At 38.7% G+C, this 22,911-nt stretch overlaps 1 protein-coding gene across 1 annotated transcript; it reads right to left on the bottom strand.

The window, feature by feature from the left end:
• Positions 1 to 6,961: 6,961 nt before the first annotated feature.
• Positions 6,962 to 9,367, bottom strand: LOC146639796 (zinc finger MYM-type protein 1-like). The gene is made up of 3 exons (XM_085355385.1): positions 8,309 to 9,367; positions 7,770 to 7,884; positions 6,962 to 7,562 (listed from the first exon to the last, which is right to left on the bottom strand). The coding sequence occupies exons 1-3, from the start codon at positions 9,292 to 9,294 to the stop codon at positions 7,035 to 7,037; spliced, it is 1,629 nt and encodes a 542-aa protein (XP_085211511.1). The 5' UTR covers positions 9,295 to 9,367; the 3' UTR covers positions 6,962 to 7,034.
• Positions 9,368 to 22,911: the final 13,544 nt, after the last annotated feature.

The following is a 22,911-nucleotide window of genomic DNA, read 5'->3' as shown; positions in this document are numbered from 1 at the left end:
CGTCAAGATCAACTAAGATGCTTTTATTTTTCACCAAACCAGGACAGGCACCAAACAATTATTAAAATACACTTTCAGAAGGTTTTGAATAAAATGACTGGATATGAAATTAGATCAGTAGAGCAGCACCATTCACCTGAATGTATTTTATTTAACTTTTTACATAAATGAAAATACAGGAAGAGACAGTGATGGCAGAACAGGCATTCCAAAACAATAACGACACTTACCCTCAACACTTAGCATTTTGACAGTTACAAGATGGAGCCTGTAAATGCTTCAAATTCCGTTGAGTCCATGTGACAGCGCTTCAGATATTTTGGGGATGAGGAACTGTTTCCCTTTGAAGAACAAAGCAAGAGCTCTGCACCCTATTCATCCTCCCTTTGTTCAGTCTGCTGCATTTTGACGGCATAGAAAAATGTAAATATTGAAACTTGTCAGGAACTGCTGTGGGAACAGGAGTCAAAACCAATGGCAAATGGCAGTTTACATATTTTGATTGTTGGAAACATATCTCCGTGTGACTCTCACATAAATATCTTACATCAGCGGGGTCAAAAGGACACATCACAGTGGAGTGTGCTCGGTGGAGCATTTCACTGACTTCAATAAAACTGTAAGCCAGACGAGTTTCAGTAAGTAAGGACTTTCCAGTAACTTTTTTTTTTGTTTTACAAGCTTCACTAAATGTCAAGCACACCCACTCCCACCTAAGACTGCGTGCTCATCCTACGACTGCTGGTCATATTTCTTTTGTGGTATTTTTCTGCTGTTTCTTTGTGATGTCTTTAAGCAGCAGGCTAGAAAATGAAGCCAAGTCAGAAGTGAACTGCAGTGCTCTGGAGGCGCCACTTGAGGCTGGCTGCAAAAGTGAGTCACACAACGCTGGCCCCCATGCTACATTGCCCACTTTAAAAGGAGAAATAAACACATTTGCAACCTGGTGGAAGAAACAACAATCATGAACTGCAGCTGCACAGTTCAGAAAATCTAATGTCACTCACTCAATTTATTTGTATTTGTGCTTAAAGTTATGCAGGATATTATGAGTGTTATGTGAGTGCTGACTTCAGCTAATATGAGTCACTGAACTGGACTATTTGACCATGTTTGTGGTGTTGGTGCCTTTTGCAGTTTGCGTACTAGTTTTGGTGAGTGAAATTCTGCTATTTCTGCTACATAGATTCTTATGAGCAAGCATCTGTGTCTGCACAACTCAGTGTGGTGCACCCATTTACCTGCTGGATGCACCTTGCTGACCATGCAAGCCAGCATTAGCTGATTAATGTATCACTCCACCCTTTTTAGATATCCCAAATTGTCTAGTGAATGGATCAAGCTGACAGGAAAGGTGCATAAACCAAGTACAAAAAGGTCAAATTTAAATTTAAATTTAAATTTAATTATTTAAAAGGGACAATGAATTTCAACACAGTTCTGATGTGGAGCGTGAAACTCTTAAATGTAATTCATAGAGGTTATAATTATTGCTGAACTTCAACTCTTGTCCCTTGTTGGGTTCTTACATTCACAATACACAAGCAAGATTTACAACATTCAGTTACACTATAAATACAAAACTCCAATGAATATAAATAGCATAAAACATAGCATAAAAAAGACAGGGAAAGAAATTAATATTATTTCCAAAAGTATGGATAAATGTAACATTATAATATAATTCATGAAATTGATTTAACTTTAACCAGCCTTTGACCTTTACTGTAAAAGACTGAAACCTAACACTACAACTAAAACACTAATCCACTAAAACACTCTAAGGACACTGATATCATGAAAAACAAAACACAAAACAAGACTCAGTATTCCTAATTGAGACAAAAGTGATATTCATAAAATGCTAAATGATATGAGCTGCAGCAGTGCAGCAGAAGCAAAGAAATAGTGGGTGGTGCACTGACGCCTTTAAAGGTCCACATCATTGCAAAGATGGCCTTGGATGCAACTTACATCAGAGTAATGACGTATGTACTGACTGGTCTTCTATGTTTCTTTAATTGCTGGTATAATGTCAGATACAGATAAGCAGAAGGTTCTTCTGGCTCAGATCTTTTTAAAACACTATTTGCAGCACATGGAGCTGTGAAAACGAACAGGCTGAAGGGCAGATTGTGAAACGCGAGAGCATGCTTTGCTTTGACCTGCATTTGGATAAAGCTTATAAACGTGAGACATGAGCGATTTAGTGAACTGACGTTACAAAATAATAATCCCTTTATTAAATTAGACCAAAGTAAATACTACAGGCTGTTTTAGCAGGTTGTGTGTGAAGTCTGGTGCATGTGTGTTTGATTTTGATGACATGCACGTTTTGCACGCGTGTATGCAATTACAGCAGTTGCACCAAGACGGTGAATGAAACGAGAGGCTTGAAGCTACAGCAGGATAGGAAGTAATAACTCTTAATGTTGGTCAGCTGGGAGATGCATGAGGCCTCATTATCTCCCTAAACGCCCGAGGTTTTGCGATGTTCTCACCTACTGTTGACCTATGACTCACCAGGCCCTCTATCCTCATAGTAAACCTTTATCACATTACCTTGATCGTCATGTTGAAAGGTTGGAGGGCGAACCCCCGGCCACTCTTTGTTTATCATTTCACTCTCTTCTTATAAATGACATTCACAGGACTTGGAGCCTGTTCATTGGCAAAATACTGTGCATAGTATGGATACTCCAAGCATGATGAATGAAAAGAACCAGTTCAATTTTATTTATATTCGCTGGGGCTGTGGTGTCGACTGAAGTCACTCCGAGACAGAGCACAGGCATGTTTAGAGACTGACGTCACACTATTGAGAATGAATGGAGCAACATTTTGTCAGAGAACTGGTATGTCTGTGCACAAAAATGCTTTAGAGGGAAAGTCTATGTATGTACTGCAAATTCTAATTTATTAGTGAATGAAAGAATAATGTGAATTTTATGCTTAAGGTCATAAGGTCTAATCTTAAGGTCGAGCTTCACTTCTGGATGAACAGCTATACATTTTCATTGGTGTAGTTATTTCAGCTTTTGTCAAACTTCTCAAACTACTATTCAGACTATTTTTAAGGCTATTAGTTAAACAGGATAATACAAGGATCAAAAATGGACAGAAAGATGCAGATTATACAAACATATTCTACAGTTTTAGAGATTGCTTATTTAGTTAATGATTTACTCGCTTTGTAAATATTTTATACAATACAATACAAACCTGCTTCTGTCTACATGTAGTTATTGCCATATGAGATGGGATTTAACAACACAATGACTTTGTCTTGGCTTATCTGTTGAAACTACATAAACAATAGTGTAGTACGGTTAGTAAATAATGCTTGTTTGTAATCTCTGAAAGGTTAATAAGTATATTTAGGAAAAAATGCCTCCATAAATTATTACAACAAATATATGCCCTGTGTGCTATTGGCAAAATTATATACTTAATCTCTGTATTAAAAGTAAAGCCAGACATGTATCATTCAACTTTTGTGGATATAAATGATGTTATAATCATGAAATTAAAATGATAGGATACTTTCCTAAGGTATTGTACATGCATAAAGGTTTAAAATGGGTGTTGCTAGGTGGTTGCTAAGCAACACGATGATATCATAACATCTGATATAGATATGAACCATCAGGGATCTGAGATGTGCCTGTGTGCCAAGTTTGGTCATTCAACTCACAATGGTCTAGAGGGAATTTTTGGACAAAGAAGCAAACAAACACACAGACTGACAGAGAATTTACATATTATTGTAAGAAATGAAGGATAATGAAAACATCAAAGATGGACAGGAAAAGCTAATTATTTAGGGGTTGTATTAATGGTAACAAGGATGCAGAGAAAATCTGCCAGAAAACAAATTACAACATATCTAGGTGTGTTGAAACACTGAAATAATTTGTACATGTAGGCATAATCCGTATCTTTAGAATTTAATTAATGTATATAATAATGTATAATGCATGTATACAGTGTATATCATTTATAAGTATGCAACAACCCATGTAAGATGGGAGTTTAACAAGCATGATGATTATGGCTTGGTTTAGTGGGCGGCCTCATCTGATGAAAAGAGACATTAATTAGCTCCTTACGTTACCATTGTTAACTCCAGGAGGCACTGGTCACCATTAAAGCTATGACTGGGTTTTAACCACACCTTTAACCTTTGTTTTTAATCCATAGTTGTTTCTTGTACCTTTTTGTGTACCTTGGTGATTTGTAAAATATGATTATTTTTAATTATTATTATGTTAATGTATTAGTCCATTTTCACTACGCATGTTGACGTCATTAACAATCGGGTGCAAACCACTGTTTTAAAAGAATTTAACTGAAAATCAGCTGTATATACAGTTTCAGTTATGGGACTTTTTTTTTCAGTAAAATGAAAATTTAAGCTCTGATTTTATTTATTTAATCATGTGTTTAATCATATGTTTTATATACTGAATCCAAGTTTATTTGGTTTTGCTTCTTCAAATGTAAGATGGCCATGTTCGTAACGTGACATTTTATTTGTTACACAGTTTCATTTTCTTTATTATAGTACCTGTCACCTTGAGTTCAATCAAAATAATTTCTAATGGTAAAACAAATAGTGGAAAATATAACAAAGAATTTCACTTCACATCAGCTGTGCTGGCAGTTTTTATTTCCATTTATATCTTTGAAAACTACACAGCATACAGAGCCTATCAATGAACAGCAAAAATAAGTGTCAGTAAAGTGTCATCTGCACTTCTGCATCCATGATTTAAAAGACAGCACTGAAATAGTGAACACACTGTCGGACCCATGTGGACTTTTAACTGTATCGACTTGTTGTAAGTGAATAGAGACTCACTGATATGGACTTTGTGGGTCACATTTGCTGCACAGGAGTAAAGTGTGTCTGTCTTTTAGAACCAGAGGTTTTCATCTCAGCCAGAGGCCACAGTCTTCACATTCCTTATTTCCCAGCTTCACTTCCGCTGATGACTCATCCCCACTGCCTTATTACAGAGAGCAGCACTCACTCTCCGTCGTCGGACTACCAGATTACTTTACTGCACACACCTTATAATGAAATGGGTACGTCACTGCAAAAGGTAGAAGGATTGATTATAAACTGCCCCTGTTTATGCGCCCAAAAGATCTTTGTCAGTGTCTTGTGTCAGGAAGAGACGACCTGTTAGGTGCAGTTTCCTTGCGGCAAAGATATCCTTAACATAGCACACAGATGACGTGAAGAATAATGTATCTAAATCCTGCTAAAGCAGGTTGTTGGATCAGTGCTCCAGAATACCCTGGAAAGAGGTGGGAGCTGCTATTTTGGGGCTGTTGATTATGTTACTCAGATCATAACTGAGACGCAAAGATGTGAGGAGCCAGAGGTGTTCCCAGAATCAAAGTGCCTCTCACTTTGAGACACACCCTCTGTTTACGTCACACTGGCGTCATAGGTCTCAATAAGTCTTTATGAAATATGTTTACTCAGCGGGCTCATGACGTGATTCTATGTTATTTTCAGATTCTTGTCTATGAGATAGAAACTGGCATTTCCTGGAGACCCAGATTTTTTTTTAAATATCGGTAGAGACCAAACCGGAGTTAAAAAAACAGAAGGAATTCATCAAGTGGCCTGAGGATATATTCATATATGTTGGTCTTGAGGAGAAAAGATGATTTGACAGCTATATTTATGAAGACAGGAGGAAAGAAGAAGGTCAGGCAACATTAGAGCGATGTCTTCGGAGAGAAAGTGGAACAGACTTTAAACTGAAAGTAAATGGTTTTGAAGGCATGCACTTTATGAATCACCAGAGACATAAAAAGATATAATTTGATCACAGCATCTGTTTTTTAGTTAATATGGGAAAGGGCAAAAAGAGGAAAATCATCTCATGTTCACCACTTCTAAATCCTAAACTATTAGGAAGCAAGATTATTAGGCTAGGAAGGTACAATGACCTGAAAGTCAAAGTTTTAAAGTCTGAGTTTTGTGTTTTTACCTTTCTACCTAGATTACTATAGTACCTATGCTGATCCGGAGCATTATGCTTTTGTTTACTGTGCACTGAACGAGACATTACTGCAAAGTTACAGAATCACAAACTGTCCATTGCGTTGTGCTCGGCGCCAATCTGATGCGAAGTCTCTTTGACACTGCTGAAATTGCAGCTAATAGAACACAGAGCTGAAAAAAAAATGAATTAGTTGCATTTGTAGGCTATTGATCACTGACAAGATTGAATCGGTAAAATCAATTTCCCTATGATTTGGCGACACACTATAATGTGATTTCTACATCTGCTTCATTAGGCTGTGGGACAGAGTCAGAAGTGAACACGTTCGAAGTTTCAGAGCTGGAAAGTGAAGCTGTCACATTAGAACTAAACAGCAGCACCAAGTGAGATTAATGCATCTATTTTACCAATGATCATGCCTTATGCTAGTAAAATAAATGAAACAAATTACCAAAATTAACTGTTTTCTGCAGCATTGCTTTATTTGGAGTACCAGCATCACATTTTACTGTTTAACCATTTTTCTATGCGCTTATACATCTCCAGCCTGTCCTTATCTGAAAATGTCTCTGATTGGAGTAGGTGATGCTTAATTGATAGATTTTATTCAGAAGCTGAAGCAGAAAGCCTGGACTAACAAAGAAAGCTGATAACCACCATTGTGATATCTGTTATCCAGTGGCGGCTCCTGAAAAAAATCTCAGGGGGGGCAATTTTTATGATATCGACTAAAATGACCCATTTAATGAGTACATCAAACAACACAATTTAAATTTAAATTTAAAATGAACAACCATATTCTGGCCATTTGTATAGATTTGTAAAAATGAACAACCATATTCTGGCCATTTGTATAGATTTGTAAAAATGAACATGAACAGATTTTTTTTTTTTTTTTTGAATGAATGAAAAATAACTATTGAAAACAACAACTGTAAACTGATTGGGGGGGTGGGCTAAAGAGAGAAAGAGAGAGGGATGGAGAAAGAGAGTAAATATGGTTAAGGGTTCTTATTTGTACAAGAACTTTGCTCGTCTGTCTTTCTGAGTGGCAAATTTCTCGATGACCCTGGTGTTGAAATCAGGAAGTTCTTGTGTGAGTTTTTTCTCTATGGACAGCATAGCCAGAGCGTTGAGCCGATCCTGAGCCATATTGTTTCTCAGGAAAGTTTTTATCCTCTTTAAAGTAGAGAAACACCTCTCCGATTCTGATGTTGTCATTGGTGTGGTGATGAGGATGTTAAGAAGACTTACAGTTTCGGTGAATGTGTCTTGAAGGTTGTTTTCCATCAGAACCTGATAGAGCGCCAGCGCACCACTACAACTCTGAAACTCCTCGTTGTCGTAGATCAGGGACAGTTCTGTTTTAAGTCTGGCTTTGTCCAATGAGGGATAGGCTTCCACTGTGGTTTGTAGTGCTGCATCTGGAAAATTTTTGCTGTGTTGTTGGAACAAGTCTCCTTGCAACAGAGTGGCGCTGACAAGGTGCTTGGTGAAAGAAAACCTCTCCTTGGCATGGCTCATAATGGTGTCGCACACCTATCCAATAATATATAATTGGTAAGAGTTAGATTCAGTGGTAAGACTTTGGCACATGTCTCATGTTAATCATTATTCTGAAAAAAAAAATCTGTCCATAACAAAACAAAACAGTCATGACCACTATATCAAATGACATCTGACAGCATCGTCATTAGATTTTATCTGATGATCCGATTTAAATCAGACCAAGCAGCTAGTGCTTACCTCCAGTGCCAAATGGTGTTGCCTGTCTTCCCCCAATGTTCTCCGTCTCTTTGTGGGTGGGTCTTGAACAGGTCCCCTGTACTCCTCATCCACAACCAGATTAGGAAGTGCCTCCCTGATCCAATACATAAGTTTCATTAATGGCTTCTGAAAACTGAATAGGGATATATTAACCAAACACAAACCAAACAAAGGTTGTGTTCTAATTACCGGGAATTACCGGATTTAATTAATAACCGGACCTGGTTTAATGGCTGGGGGAAAACCAGTGCAAGTAAATAAAGGCCCTGGCCATAATTTCAGGAAATAGCCTATGGTATAGGCTACATCAAATCATTACTGGGAATATACTTCATCAAATATACTTAATCAAATATTTTTCATAAAATTACTTCAAAGGCTGATATAAATCAAAATTATCTGAATTCCATTAAACATTTAAGTCACAGAACACAGAATATATGCAGAGAATTTGATAGAATCTATGCATAGATAATTAACATTTATTCTAGGTTACATATTTATGCTTTTATGCCTACCTGATAGCCTGCATGCGGCTGATGAATGTCTGGGTGATCCCTGCGATGGTGACAGAATCGATGTTTCTCTTCTGTAGGTGGTTATACAGCATGTCTACATGTGGCATTATCTTGTGAAACAAGGCCAGGAAAAAACAGAAAGCTTCGTCTTCCAGCATTCTCACGAAACCACCGGCATCTCTCTTTGTAGGGGCATCAAATCCTTCACTGTTACGGATGGTCTGAAAACACCTCACCAGATCGTCTTTATGTTCATACACTGTATTCACAGCACGACTGTTGAAGTTCCAACGGGTTGCCGATGCACTTGGAAGTCGGTGCGCCACCACCTCGTCAAGCACTGCAGTCCTCTTGCTCGATTTAGTAAAAAAAGAAGCGAATCCTGCTATGTCGGAAAAAAAGTGACTGATTTGAGGGATGTGGGAGGTTGCTTGTTGCATTACCAGGTTTAACTGATGGGCATAACAATGTACGTAGTGAGCGTTAGCATAAATGTCCTGTATCTTACGCTGCACTCCTCCAGTGGTACCCCTCATTACAGCGGCCCCATCGTAGGCCTGGGCGATCAACTTTCTCTCTTGTCCCTGGGGGAGGATGAAGCGCAGCCTCTCCGATAAGGCACTGGCTATTGCATCTGCACAAGCATTGGGTAGCTTGATGAATTCAAAAAAACGCTCTTGAATACGGTTTCGTTGGTCAATGTATCTTAGCACCATGACTAACTGACAGTGTGTAGAAATGTCAGTGGTTTCATCAGCTTGAATGGCTAAAAACTTCGCTGCCTTTACTTCTTCCACGATCCTTTCTCTCAGAACTGCCAACATGCAATCCAGGATCTCATTCTGGACTGTTTTCGAGGTGCCTTTAAATACAGTAGCATTTTCAAGGTGTTGCCTCAAGTCGTGATCAATTGATGCCATCAAGTCGACTAAACCTCTAAAAATCCCTGGATTGTCTGAGGAATCACTTTCATCATGTCCCCGCATTGCTAGCTCAAAAGCACCACAAAACTTAATACAATCGATGATTTTAGATAAAATATGACGGTTTTTATCTACCTCTTCGTTGTGCCTTCTTAAAGCAATCCGATGTCCATCATCTAGCTGCGCCGCTATGCTAGTTTTCCCTAGCACAGCTAGCTTTACACTGTTGTCCATATGAACTCGTGAGCTTTCATGTTTCTTGATTCGTTCGGAGAGGTGCTTTAAGTCGGTTTGTCCAGATTGTGTCCACGTCAAATCACACTTGTCACTTTTGAACAGTATGCACGGGAAACAAAAAAGTGCATTAGCTGTTCCACAGCCTGTCAGCCACGACTTGCGCTGGAACCAACTCCGACAAAAAGTCCTGTTGTATGCTTTTGACTTCTCCTTCGTTGCCTGGGTTAGTTGAATTTTGGGCTTGTCAGGTCCCAACTCTTTAACTTGCAGTTTTTCTGCCATTGTCCTTCTGGCAAAAGGGTAGGTTAGAAGCGATCTAACCGAATTTGGGGGAGGCTGTGCCTCAACCGTTAACAATACCGCTGCCATCGTCTCTCTCTGACCTTATAGCTCACTTAGGCTACTGACTGAGGTAAAATTCTAGAACAGCAAATCTTCGCGCGTTTTCTGCAGGGGCGCAATTTTAAGCGCCCCCAAACCATTTAATTCAGCGACGCTGATAGGTCAAATATTTATTATTTTCCCCTGGCAACCATTTAATGATAGGCTATTTCGCTGCATATCAAGGGCGCTTTGACGAGCGCCCCAGAAGAAGAAAAACACCGTTTGTTGGTTGAACTTTAATGAGTCAGCTGGTGAAAATGTTAAAATACGCCTGGCTGTATATGGGCACACACATAGTAAAACTATCATTGATGAATTTTTTAAAAATATATATTTTTACTCCTCCACATTTGGGGGGGCGGAGCCCGAGCGCCCCCTATGGGCCAGCCGCCACTGCTGTTATCTCTGACTGAGGTGTTTAGGTTTTCTCAAGCCAGCTAACTCAAAGAAAACCTGGCTATGTTGAACTTCACTTGCAGGATACACCTCAGCTAATCTCTACTTGTCATTTGTTATCGTGTGCTGCTTTTCCTTTTTGTTTGTTTTGTTAAATTATGTTAATTTATTTTTTTACTGACAGATTTCTGTATTTGTATCTGTATTATCTGTGTGCTTTTTTCTAATTCTTTATTTTCAGAGAACAGTTCATGTTTACAAGGTAACTAACAGAACTAGCATGCTGTGTTATCCTCTGCCATCCATACATTTTACAGATTAATAAAATAAAATACACACAAAAAAAAAGTCCTTCACAAAATCAGGTTTTCTAGGTTTCACTTATCCCATAGTTTAACAGACATATTTTTTGAGACCAAGAGAGGTGGTAATCCTTCCTTAAATTGTTGGAGGCTGATGTAGCAACCGACATCGTGTGAATGCAGATTACACAACCTCATCTGATACATAAAAAGAGTCGTTCCTTCCTCTTTAACTATACTGCTGCAAAACAGATTCCCAACAACTTTTAACTATTTACCTATACCAAAAATGAAAATTTTTTTTTTACAAATTAAGGTGCGCTGCCACTAGGGGGTGTCACATCAGTAATTGTGTTTCCATTTGAAGGCCACGAGTCAGAAAAAGCACTATGATGGGATCGTAATGTTGTCCAGTGTTTGGTAGATGTCTAATCTTTCAACATGAGTCAGCTACGCTTTGCCATATTTACAAGGTGAGAACATTTTGAGGTCTCTGTGTCTCTCAGCTCGTTTTGGAACTCTTCTGCCCTCTAATGGAAAATAAATATATTATTATAACTTAAATTGTAGAGCTCACAGTTTAAATAACACAGATGAAACTCATGTCTATACTCTGCCATCCTCTCGCTGTACATCTGTTATGTGTGTTATGTACCGGTCGGACATGAGAGAATTTAAGTTGTCAAATATGCTTTAAACATATCACTCCCCACTGCCTGTGCTGGCTTTATTACCTTGTTTACTGTATTCTCTTTATTTATCACTGGCACATGCATAGGGCCCAGTGTGTTCAATAACGCTCATTTTTCTCTTCCTTTATGATTTAATCAGTGAGTGTTGGCAGGAGCCTAATAGCAAGGCCAGTGATGAGTCAGCCAGGCTGCAGTTTTGGGAGCTGGAGGTGAGAATAACACAGAGGGGAGGAGGAAGGCAGGGACAGAAAGAAAACATAACCAGAAAGGAAGACAAGGAATGAGAGATACCATTGTGAATAAAACTGAATTTGGAAACAGTTTTTTTTTCTCTTTCTCTCTTCCTCCCTCTCTCTCTCGAAGTTATGCAGCTGCAATGTGAAAGGACTGTTACCTCCCTGAACACCTCATTAATAGTCCTCCTTGAAATGTTTAACATCATGATGACCAATAACCTTTGAAATGTGCGGATGTCTTCCTTACATAGATCAGTTTCCAGTCCAAGGATGCCTTTCCTTAATCAGTAGTCCGGGTTAGACCAGTTCAGTGCTGGCTGTACTCGGCGAGGATAACATAAACGTAAATGACGCTGAAATGTTTCATTCAGGATGCAAAACAATGTTAGACACACTTAAATACCTCCTTTCAACCTGACTGAGGAGACAGATGAAGCATTCCTTCCATATTCCACCTAACACCATTAGGGTTGGAGCGCTTTCCATGCCTGTGTTTACTCCAAGGCCCGAGGTCTTTATTTCCGAATAGTACAATAAATGTACTGTTAATTATGGCACCCACTTAATAGCTGACTGTATTTTCACTGCTAGAAGCATCTAGTGACATTGTTTGGGTATGACACACCACAGTTTAGACAGTGTGGAATTTTCATTCATAACACTTAAGCTATTCCTGTCCCTGTTATTTAGCTAAAGAAACCAAATATATTAGGACTCATCCTTCAGCCAGGAGGGCTTACAAACGATTATTTTTATATTTCACTCTCATTTAAAGGTTGTCTATGCAATTTTCTTAAATTGCATAGAAAGAAAGAAAGAAAATAATGTCCATAAGAAAGAGACACAAAATGGTCCCTTAAAATACCTAATAGGATTTATGGGAACTTTGTACTCATTTCTTACTGAATGAAAAAAGTCCACTTCATCCGAATATATCTTAACGTGATTTCAAAATAGCAGACCTTTTTTCTTTTTAAGAAAAGGTTGGAAAAACACAAAGTAAGTTTAGCTGTTTGTTCCATTTAGCTGCCTCAGTTTAACAGTCCAGTCGGCATCATTAATGCTATCAGTAAGAACTGTTGTGTTACTACTACGCAAAACTTTCCAAATATTTTACAGATTAACTTCAGTATTTAATGTAAACTGTAAAATGTTAGTTTTTCATTAGTTATTTTGACTTGGCATGGGAGAAAAGGCAAAGGCATGACTGAAAATACTCGTTTCAGAATGCTTGTGTGGAATGAACCAGGCACCTGACAAAATTTAAGACACTTTCTTCTTATTCAGTGGCAACTCCAAATGTCTCCTGTGAAGAAGTATTCTTAGGAAAAAGTTCACTGGCCTTCATATTGATATTTTGTAGCCTGGTGTGTATCCCAGGCTCTGGGGATTCAAGGAGTTTTTGGAAATACCACTTTTTTTTCTCTTTTTTGTCACATGGGAAGATCCCACATAGCTGCATTCTCACAGGCCTACAGACCAGCTGGTGATCCCCTGGCAACCGCCTGTCTGTAGAAAAAATGTAAATTCCCTGACAAGTTTGGTTACCACTGTTGCCTGTAGTTTGCATTGACACCAACTACTCGCCAAGTTGTAGTGAAACCTTCAAAATAAAAGTTATGCACGACTGCTTTTCAGTTCAATTTAGTTTTATTTATATAGCACCAAATCACAACAGTCACCTCAAGGTGTTTTGTATTGTAAAGCAAAAACCCTACAATAATAGTACAAGACCCCCTATAAGCAAGCACTTGGCAACAGTGGGATGGGCAAACTCCCTTTCAACAGGAAGAAGCTGTCACAGGCTGGGTCTCCGACCCAGCACTCTGAGTTTTCTTTGTATTTTTTGATATGTTATTAGTTTGTGTTATTTCCTATTTGCCTTTAGTTTAGGCAGTTATTGTTCCTGGGTTTTCTATGTTTTGGGGTTTTCTATTTATTTCATCACGTATTAGGTCTGTTAAGTTGTGTTGTCATTTCCTGTTTTATTCTGACAATGTCATGTGTTCTTTGTTCATTGTATTTAGCTTTCCTCTCCTGGTCCTGTCATTAGGTTTATGTCTGTCAGCTGTTTTCCCCCATGTGTCGCCACTTCCCCTGATCACCTCATGTCTGTATTTAAGCCTTTTGTTTTCTTCATGCCATTGTCAGTTCGTCTGTTTATCTCACCAGAGTTACAGTCATAGTCATAGCCTGTTTATTTTCCACCATAGTTATAGTTTTTGGTCTTAGTACCTTTAGTGTTTTGTTTCTTAGTGTTTTGCCAGCTTAGTGTTTTGTTTCTTAGTGTTTTGCCTGTTTGCTTTGGTCTCTTGGTTCATTTCCTGCCGTCATCGCAATAAAGGTTCACTTTTCTGTTAATCATTACTATTCCTCGTCATCATCTGCTTTTGGGTCCTGTTTCCGCACACATCGGCGCACCCCGCCGTGACAGAAGCTTCCAGAAGAAGTAGGCTGGGGAAGGGGCAGTCAGGTGGCAAGTGTTTGGAGACAAGTCAGCAACTTCCATGTAAACTAAAGGTAACTGTGGCAATCTACTAGTAACAAAAATAATCACAAGGAGGTTTTTGGTGCAGAATCGTCTTTGTGTCTGATTTCACTGACTGACAGCCAGCAACTTCAAGCAACTTGCCAACTGGTCAATCAATACACATTTTTGCTGGCAACCAGGAAATGGCCAACCGATTTCTAGACCTGTGTGACTAAGGCTGTAGCCCAACTTAGCATTAACCTCCTAAGACCCGAACTCTTTCATGGCATGCATTTTTAATTTCTCTCTGCTATTTGGGCTGATCGGGACCTGATGAATGTAAAAACAAAGAATTATCTTTTTACCTGATGTAGTTTCTGAGAAGAGGATATCAGGCCCTTGTAGAGCAAAATTTGGTGTTGTGGTCTAGACAACCCAAAATGTGATGTCCACATATGTGGATGCCAGGTACTAGGAGGTTAAGAGTGAAAACAGGAATGCTCAAAGAATAGTGGATAGACTGACTTTTGAGACAGATGCAATGAGATTGTAGCTGGGCGATATAAGCTCTATGTTAATGATAAAACTTTTTGCAGATGCTTTGTGGGTCTAACGTGTATTTTAACCTCTTTTCTTAAACGTAACCAAACAGTGACTGTGAAGTCAAAGTAGAAAAAGGGGTGGTCCTAAACAAGATAATGCATTCTGAAAGTAGTGTGGTCCATGCTATTCCCATCCTGTCTGGATGGGAATAGCATCTGTGAGCGCTTTCTATATGTCCTCATCCAGCCACATACTACAGTCTATCAATATGTAATTGTAAATGGGATACCCGTGCATTGAAACGGTGCTAAAACATCCTGACTAAGTATGATATGCGAGCAACTGGGAATTGTGAGAATGTGTTGGATTAATCTACAAAGGGAAATGTGAAAATGAAAAGCCAGGGTTTCACTGTGAGTAACATGTGGCAACAAGTTCTTGGCTGATTATTGTGACTTCCTGTGGTGTGTTTGCTTGGCAGTGTCAAACTGATGGGAACAGATCACGGTTGTGAACACATTAAACAAATTATTTAACATGTTAATTCGTGAGCTTTAATAGTGCTGCTAGCTCGTGTTTGGACACGTGTTTGGCTAGCCCTTTCCCCTGTTAACAGCTTTCATTCTAAGTTAAGCTAATCAGCTCCTGCCTTTGGTTTAATTTTTGGTGTATAGACACGGTGCTGATCATCAAATCTAGAGAGTGAAGAGTTTGTCAAAGTGCTAAACTATCAATTTACTAAAGCAAATCTTCTGTTTTCTGTCTTAAAGTATTATACAGAATTCAAGCTTCCTAATCAACCCACAGTTGTTTTTTTGTCTTTTTATGTCTTTCTTTCTGACTCAAATGAAGGCTTAAATAAGTTTACAGAAGTGCTGCATCACTGTGACGCAGATTTTCTCTTGTTCTCTTGTTCACACTGACAGCAAAAGCCTCCTTTTCACTCAGTCCACACATTTCAGGGTAAAGAAAGAGTGTACAATGTCACTGGATTTTGTTACTTTGTACTTATTAGTGGCCACCACCCTACAGGCCAGATTTCTTGCACTTATTAGTAGGAAGAACACAAAGGTGATGCTTACTCATTTTAAAGTAGACAGAATGGTTTGTTCTATATTTCTGTCCATGCAGCCAGTGTTCACAGGTGTCTGCACGTAGCAGATGTTTGAAAATTGATATGCATCATGTGAAATGTAGCTGGTGTGAAGCTTCAAACACAATTTTTACTTAAAAATAGTGCGAAAACATATGAATTCCAGTTAATTATGCATCCAATATTAGTTATCATGTATGATAAGTCATTTTGACATGGACTGCCTGTGAGCTGAATTTCAAAGAAAGAGAGGATGATGCATAGGTGCTGAATGATGGACAGAAGAAATGAGGGTGAGAGACAGGGTTCAGTGTGTGAGAGAGGCGGCTGAAAAATAATTGAGCTTTAGGAGATGTAGTGACGCTGATCCTCCTATAACTTCAATATCTAGCGCTGAATGTTATTTAAATGTATACACGTTGCTCCAAACACATCCGTCTTAATCACCCATTTAAGTGTCACATTCAGCTTTCGAGAGGTTTGTAAAGCAGGAAAAATAATCTGTGTAGATTTCAGGTCCTTAAGTCAAAAAATCCCCGAGTATGTTAAGAAAAATTATGAGACACCTTCCAAAAAATAAAAAAATACAAATACAAAAAATAAAAAGGGACTTGATGAAACTGATTTTTTTTTTTCCACTGGTGAACACAAAGTTGTGTCCTTCAGTGTCTTGCCCAAGGATACAGGGCACGCAGACTCAAACAGCTAGGGATCAAACCACCAACCTTTCAATAAGTAGATGACCTTCTCTTGAATATACTAACCCTAACCCTAACATGAATATAATCCAACAGTTTTAAATCCTAGCCTCAATCAACTTTTTTAAACACAAAAACACAATCAAATTGCTCAAATTGCCATGTTGGGCTAGCCCTAAAAGTGAGTCCATTTTTCATAGAGTTCCATGTTAAAATTTCCAACTTTGCAGCATGAAAAGGGGTATTTAGAGCCATGATTTAAAAAAGAAAAGTGGTATCCTAACGGAGGCAGCTGCAATGGATAAATGTCTGCTGGCCTCACCCCTGCTGATGTGAGTTAATGATCTGAATCTTTCCACCATATTTGGGCAGTTGGTGCCTTTCAGAGCATTTTAAATGTAACATCTAATAATAATATTGTTGCTTTGTACAGAATAAATCAGTTTGGTAGGTGAAATTCTAATATTTAATAGTCTTTTACTGAGCACTTATTACGCCATATGTGTCTGTATGTTGTATGCACAGTTTATGCGAGCAGTTTACTAACTGAGCTTGCAAGAGTTGGGTGATAACTTACTCCACCATCTCATCCAATTCATCATGGGCCACCTATAGCTCGACGTGAAAACACGTGCAATTGGCCAGAGTCACTGAAATTCTTTATTGTAGTTCTGTAGTTCTTTATTAGAGCTGGCCTCCTCATATGAAACACGCACTTCTGCATATATCTGCTGCTTCTGGCCTTACGCTCATAAAACCTCATGTTCTGCCCCATAACTGAAGGTAATGGGTTGCTCATACAGAGGTGGGAATTAAAATAATTAAATATTTTATGTGGGTTCACTTGGCAGGGTTTGCTTTTTAAACATCCTCTGCTCTTCTCATCATTAGAGGGCAAAAAGAGTTCTGGTCCAGAGCAGACGCGCAGCGAACAAGTCTTCACTTTATGAGAGCAGCTTGCTCACTAAAACACTTGTGATAACTCAACAGAGTTCAACAGCTTATTTCACTTATGTTATAGTTTGCAGTAGCCTCTATAAATTATACCAGTATTCTATCTGCATCTTTGACCATCATTATTGCTTTCCCTACTGAAATACCTCCGGTTCAACATTGCCTGAAGATAAATCCAAACAAAAAAATTACTTTAGCATGAGTAAATTGTGACAGGGTTGTATTCTCTCAAATGAAACACAGCACGTTACGATCTTACTGCAAAGGATGATGTCAACAGCGGTAGGTTAGGTTACCCTAGCCAGCTAGCCGCTAACTGGTTTACTGGGCAAAAATACAAAGGTAGTCCAAGCTGCACTAACTCACATTCTGCCTTATTCTGTTCCTTAGCTGTAGACGTGAGATGGGTTATCCTCACTGTCCCTCACAAGTGTCCTAGTTGATGCTAGTGGCATCCAACCACAGGCTCTTCCATCTCACTCCGGTCCCTCGTGGCTCCGCTCTTTCCTCGCTCTCTCTCTCCTTTTTTGCGGCCTGCTGTCTCTGCTTCCTCTTCCATTTGACCTCTTCTTCCAAAATAAAAGCACCTTAACAACAAACTTAATTTCCACTAATATGGATATACAAAAATGAACAAATAGAACTAGTCATATATAGATGTACATGTACATTAGAAATAAAACTTAGCCCCTTTAAATATCTCCAGGCTACAGTGTGATGGTTAGCACTGTTACAGTAAGAAGGTCCTGGGTTCAAATGCACCATCTGGGTACTCCACCTTCCCCTCACAGCCAAAAGACATGCACTTAGTGATTAGTGATTCTAATTGGAGATAAAAGCTGTGTCCCAATTCATAGGCCACAACCTTCGGAGGCCCCACTTAAAGGCCGATTACGTCAAAGCCAGGCAATGAAGGCTGCTCCAAATGCGGCCCACAAATGCGTCCTCCTTTTCCCTGGATTTGAAGGATTGGTCAGGTGTATCCTTCGTGGCCCAACCTATCCCAGGATTCATAGTGCCGCATTTTGGGGGTTTTTTTTAGAAAAAATGGGGAATGGCTCAAGTGGGGCAGCCAAAGAGTAAACTTTTAAAAGTACAGTGGTCCCTCATTTATCGCGGGAGTTACGTTCAAAAAATAACCAAAGATAGGTGAAATCTGCGAAGTAGCCAACTTTACTTTTTACAATTATTATAAATGTTTTAAGGCTGTAAACCCCCTCAGTACACACTTTATACACTTTTCTCAGACAGGCATGAACATTTTCACACTTTTCTCTCTTGTTTAAACACCCTCAAAGTTCAAACCTTAGTAGAAAAATGTGTCCAGTATTATAGAATGAAACCAAAGATCAAACCCTATTTTCAGGTCCAGAACATGGGAATATAGCAGCTATTTGAGCAACATTAATGAATCAATGGTACGGAAGTACAGGGAGCTAGAAGAATGAGCTGAGTAAAGTTTGACTTATCTGACTGTTTTATTTCGCTTAATGCGCCTTATAATCTGATGCGGCTTATGGTCTGAAAAATACGGTAACTTCTACCTTCCTTTAGCATGTCCAGAAGTCCAACTTTTTGTGCGATGGTTAGCATCTTCATCTGCCTTTTGGATGCTACCGCAGGTGTCTTTGATGGTGCAAAACGTTTCGTCGACATTGTTGTGTTTGTTGGGGAGAAAACTTATAAAACATACAGTACAGCACTTCAGAGTCACACTGCGATAGATCGAAGATTTATGTAAATTTGATAAGCTGAATGCATTCTGTACTGTACAGGAGACACAGCACGGCGGAGATTGATTGACAATGGTCTACAGCCGATCAGGATGCAGAACACAATGCGCTGTTAACAAAGACAAAAAAAAAAGCCTGCCAAAAAAAAAATCAGCGAAAGAGCGAGGCCGTGTAAAGTGAACCGCGTCATAGTGAGGGACCACTGTACTGACTTTTATGTCACTTATTTATGCGGTGATACAAACGTTTTAATAACGAAGAACATTAAAAGATCACTGTTGGCCACATGTTGGTAAAGTAATCTGATTTTAGTGATGTTAGTACTTAACGCGGTTCAGGTTCTACTTAGTTTTAAAGCCTTTACTTTAAAACATGAACTGTGACAATTTCATGGATAATTAAAGTTAGTAATATATCTACAGACAGAACAAGATGAAAGTATGTGAATGCTGCCTGGTTTTCAGTCCTGAATATCACAGCACAAGTAGGATTCACTGCACTGTTAATGTTAGCTTGGTTATTTTGCGGCCTCTGTTCGGTGGCCAAACGGACTTCAACATTTATTAAAGGTGACGGTTCACTTGTTAAGCTAAAAGAAAGGTGCTTTATTCATAGGAATCAAACTTGGCCACTGTACCAGCTGGGAACTCTACTTATTTAGTACTGCTAATTCACAAACAGAAAAGACTCCTTCTCCTTTGCAGTTTTGTAATAGTGTATACCACCCATCACTTTTCTGTCTGTCCTGTACTCTCTCTTTTTCTTTCTATCGGATTGTTTAATAAAAGCATGAAAATGTATTTATAAGTGGAACTTGTGTTTGAATCCTGCAGCTTATCACACATTTGATTTCCATGTGCAAGAACTGCAAGTGTCCAGAGTGAGGACGGACTGAAGAAACCACTGCTGCACATCATCTGTGAGGTTTTGCACCCCTGATGATACACCAGGACAAACTCAGCAGTGTCTGAGGAAGGGCCAGCACCAGCTGAGAGATGGAGAGAATAGACAGACTGTTCCCTCTTTGTGAAGGACTGCTAGAAAAATTTAAAATAACTATTTGTCTTGAATCAGTCTTATTAGGTAATGTTAAAATATTTTTTCCATTCAAGTGTTTTCAGTACTCAGGGCCTTTAAGTTAAACACTATGAAAGGCAATAAAAAGTTTTATATTCAGAAACTTAAAGTATGTATGTATTAGCAGCAGAGTCTACCTGAAAATAAATGTCCATATTTTTTTTTCAGTTATATGAAGCATGGAGTATTTTGGAGTACTGCTGTGTTTGTTGCATCATATTGCTGTAAATGTTTATATGCTCTATATATTTTGAGTAAGTTGATCTATAGTGTTGCATCATATTTTATAAGGCTGTTATGTGTTTGTATCATTTCTGCCCATTTAGCAGAAGTCAGCCTGTATAAGGCTCTGATATCTATTCTGTATGACTTAAAGCAGTTATGACATGGTATGATTTTTTCACCCAATAAAGGAATATTTATTATATTAGTCTACTCTTCATTTTATCAAAAACAATTATCACAGAATGTAAGCATTCAGACAAATTTTATGTAATGCCAACATATTAAAAGAACAATATTTGTCTCTTATATATAATACAACTATAAATACACTGTAAAAGATACTTGTCCTTGAGTGAAGATATAAAGTGATAGGAAATATAAATAAATGCAACTTGAATCTTTACTGAAGCTCAGTATTTGAGTTCAGAGATTGAGTTTTATGCTATTATAAATAAAAATAATTAATATAATAATAAATTTAATAGTGGCCATATTATATTTACATAACCAAAGTGAGATGACACTAGTCTTTTGAACAACATTAGCTAATTGTTTTTTACTATCCATCCATCCATAATTGGGTTTATACCTAACTAGGGTTGGCATTTATTTGCCCCTAGTGTGATGGTATTTTACGCTTGATGGTGATGTTTTAAAGTGTGTTTAAAGGAGACTCTAGGATGGAGTCCGTGTTTGTTGTTTATTTGAGTTGTATGTTTTGCGTAATTCTTTTGTCCTTTTCTTTGGAGAAGGTCCGGCCGTTTGTGGGAGGCTAGGCACCTGTGGTGGTTTCCCTTTCCCAAAGCATTCGCATGTGTACACTGGGGTATAGGTATAACACACCTTCATCATGCAGCTCTTCAGAAACTCTCCCTCTGTAAATGGCTGGGCTGATTTGGCTATCTCCTCTGCTACAATAAAACTTGCTTTCACAACCGCTTCATTTGTGATTTTGCTCTGGTGACAAATGTCTGCTGAAATGTTAGATTCTTCTTTACCTCTTCTACTTTCTGTAGCTTCTGCTCTGCATTTAAGGTTTTCAGCTTATCCTGATGTTTTGTCTCGGAGTGCCATCTTAAATTAAATTCCTTAATTACAGCCACATTAGCACATTAGCAGTTTGACACGTGTTCTATGAGGTTTGGTGGAATCATAATCTGTTGTCTGCCGGTTTTGGGGGTTATCATTATAAAAGGCGTTTCTCCTCTAATCAGTCTTTCAATTCAACCAACCCTTCCAAAACTGCTCACCATCACCTCTGTTCGTTTCAGAAATCGGCACAGTAATTATCACTACCTTACCCAAAGTGAATTAACCAGCTAGACACCCCCTCTCCATCCAACTTACATAAGCTTTTATGAGCCGTCTTAAAATCCCGGCATGCGTCACTGTCAGAGCTCAGTTCAGAGTCGAGCCACATCGCTACCTGACTAAGGATTCCCCTCATTCATCTATTAAGGTTTTTCATTGTTTGAATTTCCCTTGATCTCTTCTCCCGCCGTTCCTTCCTAATTTTCCACTCCACTCTATGGAATCCTTGACCACCTTATGGGCTGTTTATCTTCGCTAGCCTGCCTACCAGTTATATTCCTCTCCTTTGGGTGGTGATGTCACTTGGCGTTTGCTCTCTCCGCAAATGTGTTTTGTTTTGTTTTCCTTTTCTCACCCCAACCAGTCGCGGCAGATGGCTGCCCCACCCTGAGACTGGTACTGCCTGAGATTTCTTCCTGTTTAAAGGGAGTTTTTCTTTTCCACTGTCGCCAAAGTGCTTGCTCATAGGGGGTCATGTGATTGTATTATTATTACTGCAGAGGTCTTTGACCTTCATAACGCAGAGTCATTTCTGCTTCTAAGGGATGCCTTCTTTGGGATCTGCCAGGCCCAGGAGCTCCCCTTTGAGGCCTTTCCCAAATCGCAGCTCTATGTTTAAGCCGTACACCTTCATCTACTAAAACACTGTCAAACCTAAAATGAGGACATGGGCCCAGCGAGTGAAATTGCCCATAGGTGTGAGCATGAATGGTTGTCTGTCTCTCTTTGTTGGCCTTGGACAGACTGGTGATCTGTTCAGGGTGTATCACCACGCTGTGGCAGCTGAGATAGTCTCCAGCAACAACTAAACTGGATAAGCAGAAGAGAGTGAGTCGACTTTTATTCTTTCTTATTACAGTTAAATTAATAGAGATTATGACAACAGTTCAGGTTTTACATTGTAGTTAGATTGTTGAGTACACATATTTGATGCAATTTTAATTTTAATTTTCTTTTCATTTTTTTATATAAATTAAATTGCCTTTAAAAATGTGTCTTTTTTTTCTTGGTACATTGATTTATAGAATAAACATTTTAAATTTAACCTATCAGAGTAACAAACATAAAAAGATGCACTTTTATTATGTTTTGTTTTCTTTCTTTCCTTAAATTGTATCATCAGTTTTGGAAAGGGACAGATAGAAATGCTAACTAGCACTGGTATTGCCATCAGGGCTGTCTGTAACTTGGGAGTTTGGCAAAGCAACAATCTTTTCTCTCATTCATTTGGTCGTTTGAACACTGCGGCTGAGCTTTTTCCCAGAATAATTTCCAACCTATTCACATTTTTCTGCATGCATTAACTGATGCTAGACAACACAGTCTTAA

This window comes from Diplotaxodon limnothrissa, linkage group LG1, assembly GCF_057381915.1.
Source record: "Diplotaxodon limnothrissa isolate DT_005_m linkage group LG1, D_limnothrissa_male_GT1.1, whole genome shotgun sequence".
NCBI lineage: Eukaryota > Metazoa > Chordata > Actinopteri > Cichliformes > Cichlidae > Diplotaxodon > Diplotaxodon limnothrissa.
Note: the sequence above shows the minus strand (reverse complement) of the source record. Positions and strands in the feature narration are given on the sequence as shown.

Coding starts and splice junctions, on each gene's coding strand:
- LOC146639796 (XM_085355385.1), bottom strand. CDS start 9,294: ATGCGGGGACATGATGAAAGTGATTCCTCAGACAATCCAGGGATTTTT. Junction 7,885..8,308: donor AGCCGCATGCAGGCTATCAG/GTAGGCATAAAA, acceptor GTATTGGATCAG/GGAGGCACTTCCTAATCTGG. Junction 7,563..7,769: donor AACACCATTTGGCACTGGAG/GTAAGCACTAGC, acceptor ATTATTGGATAG/GTGTGCGACACCATTATGAG.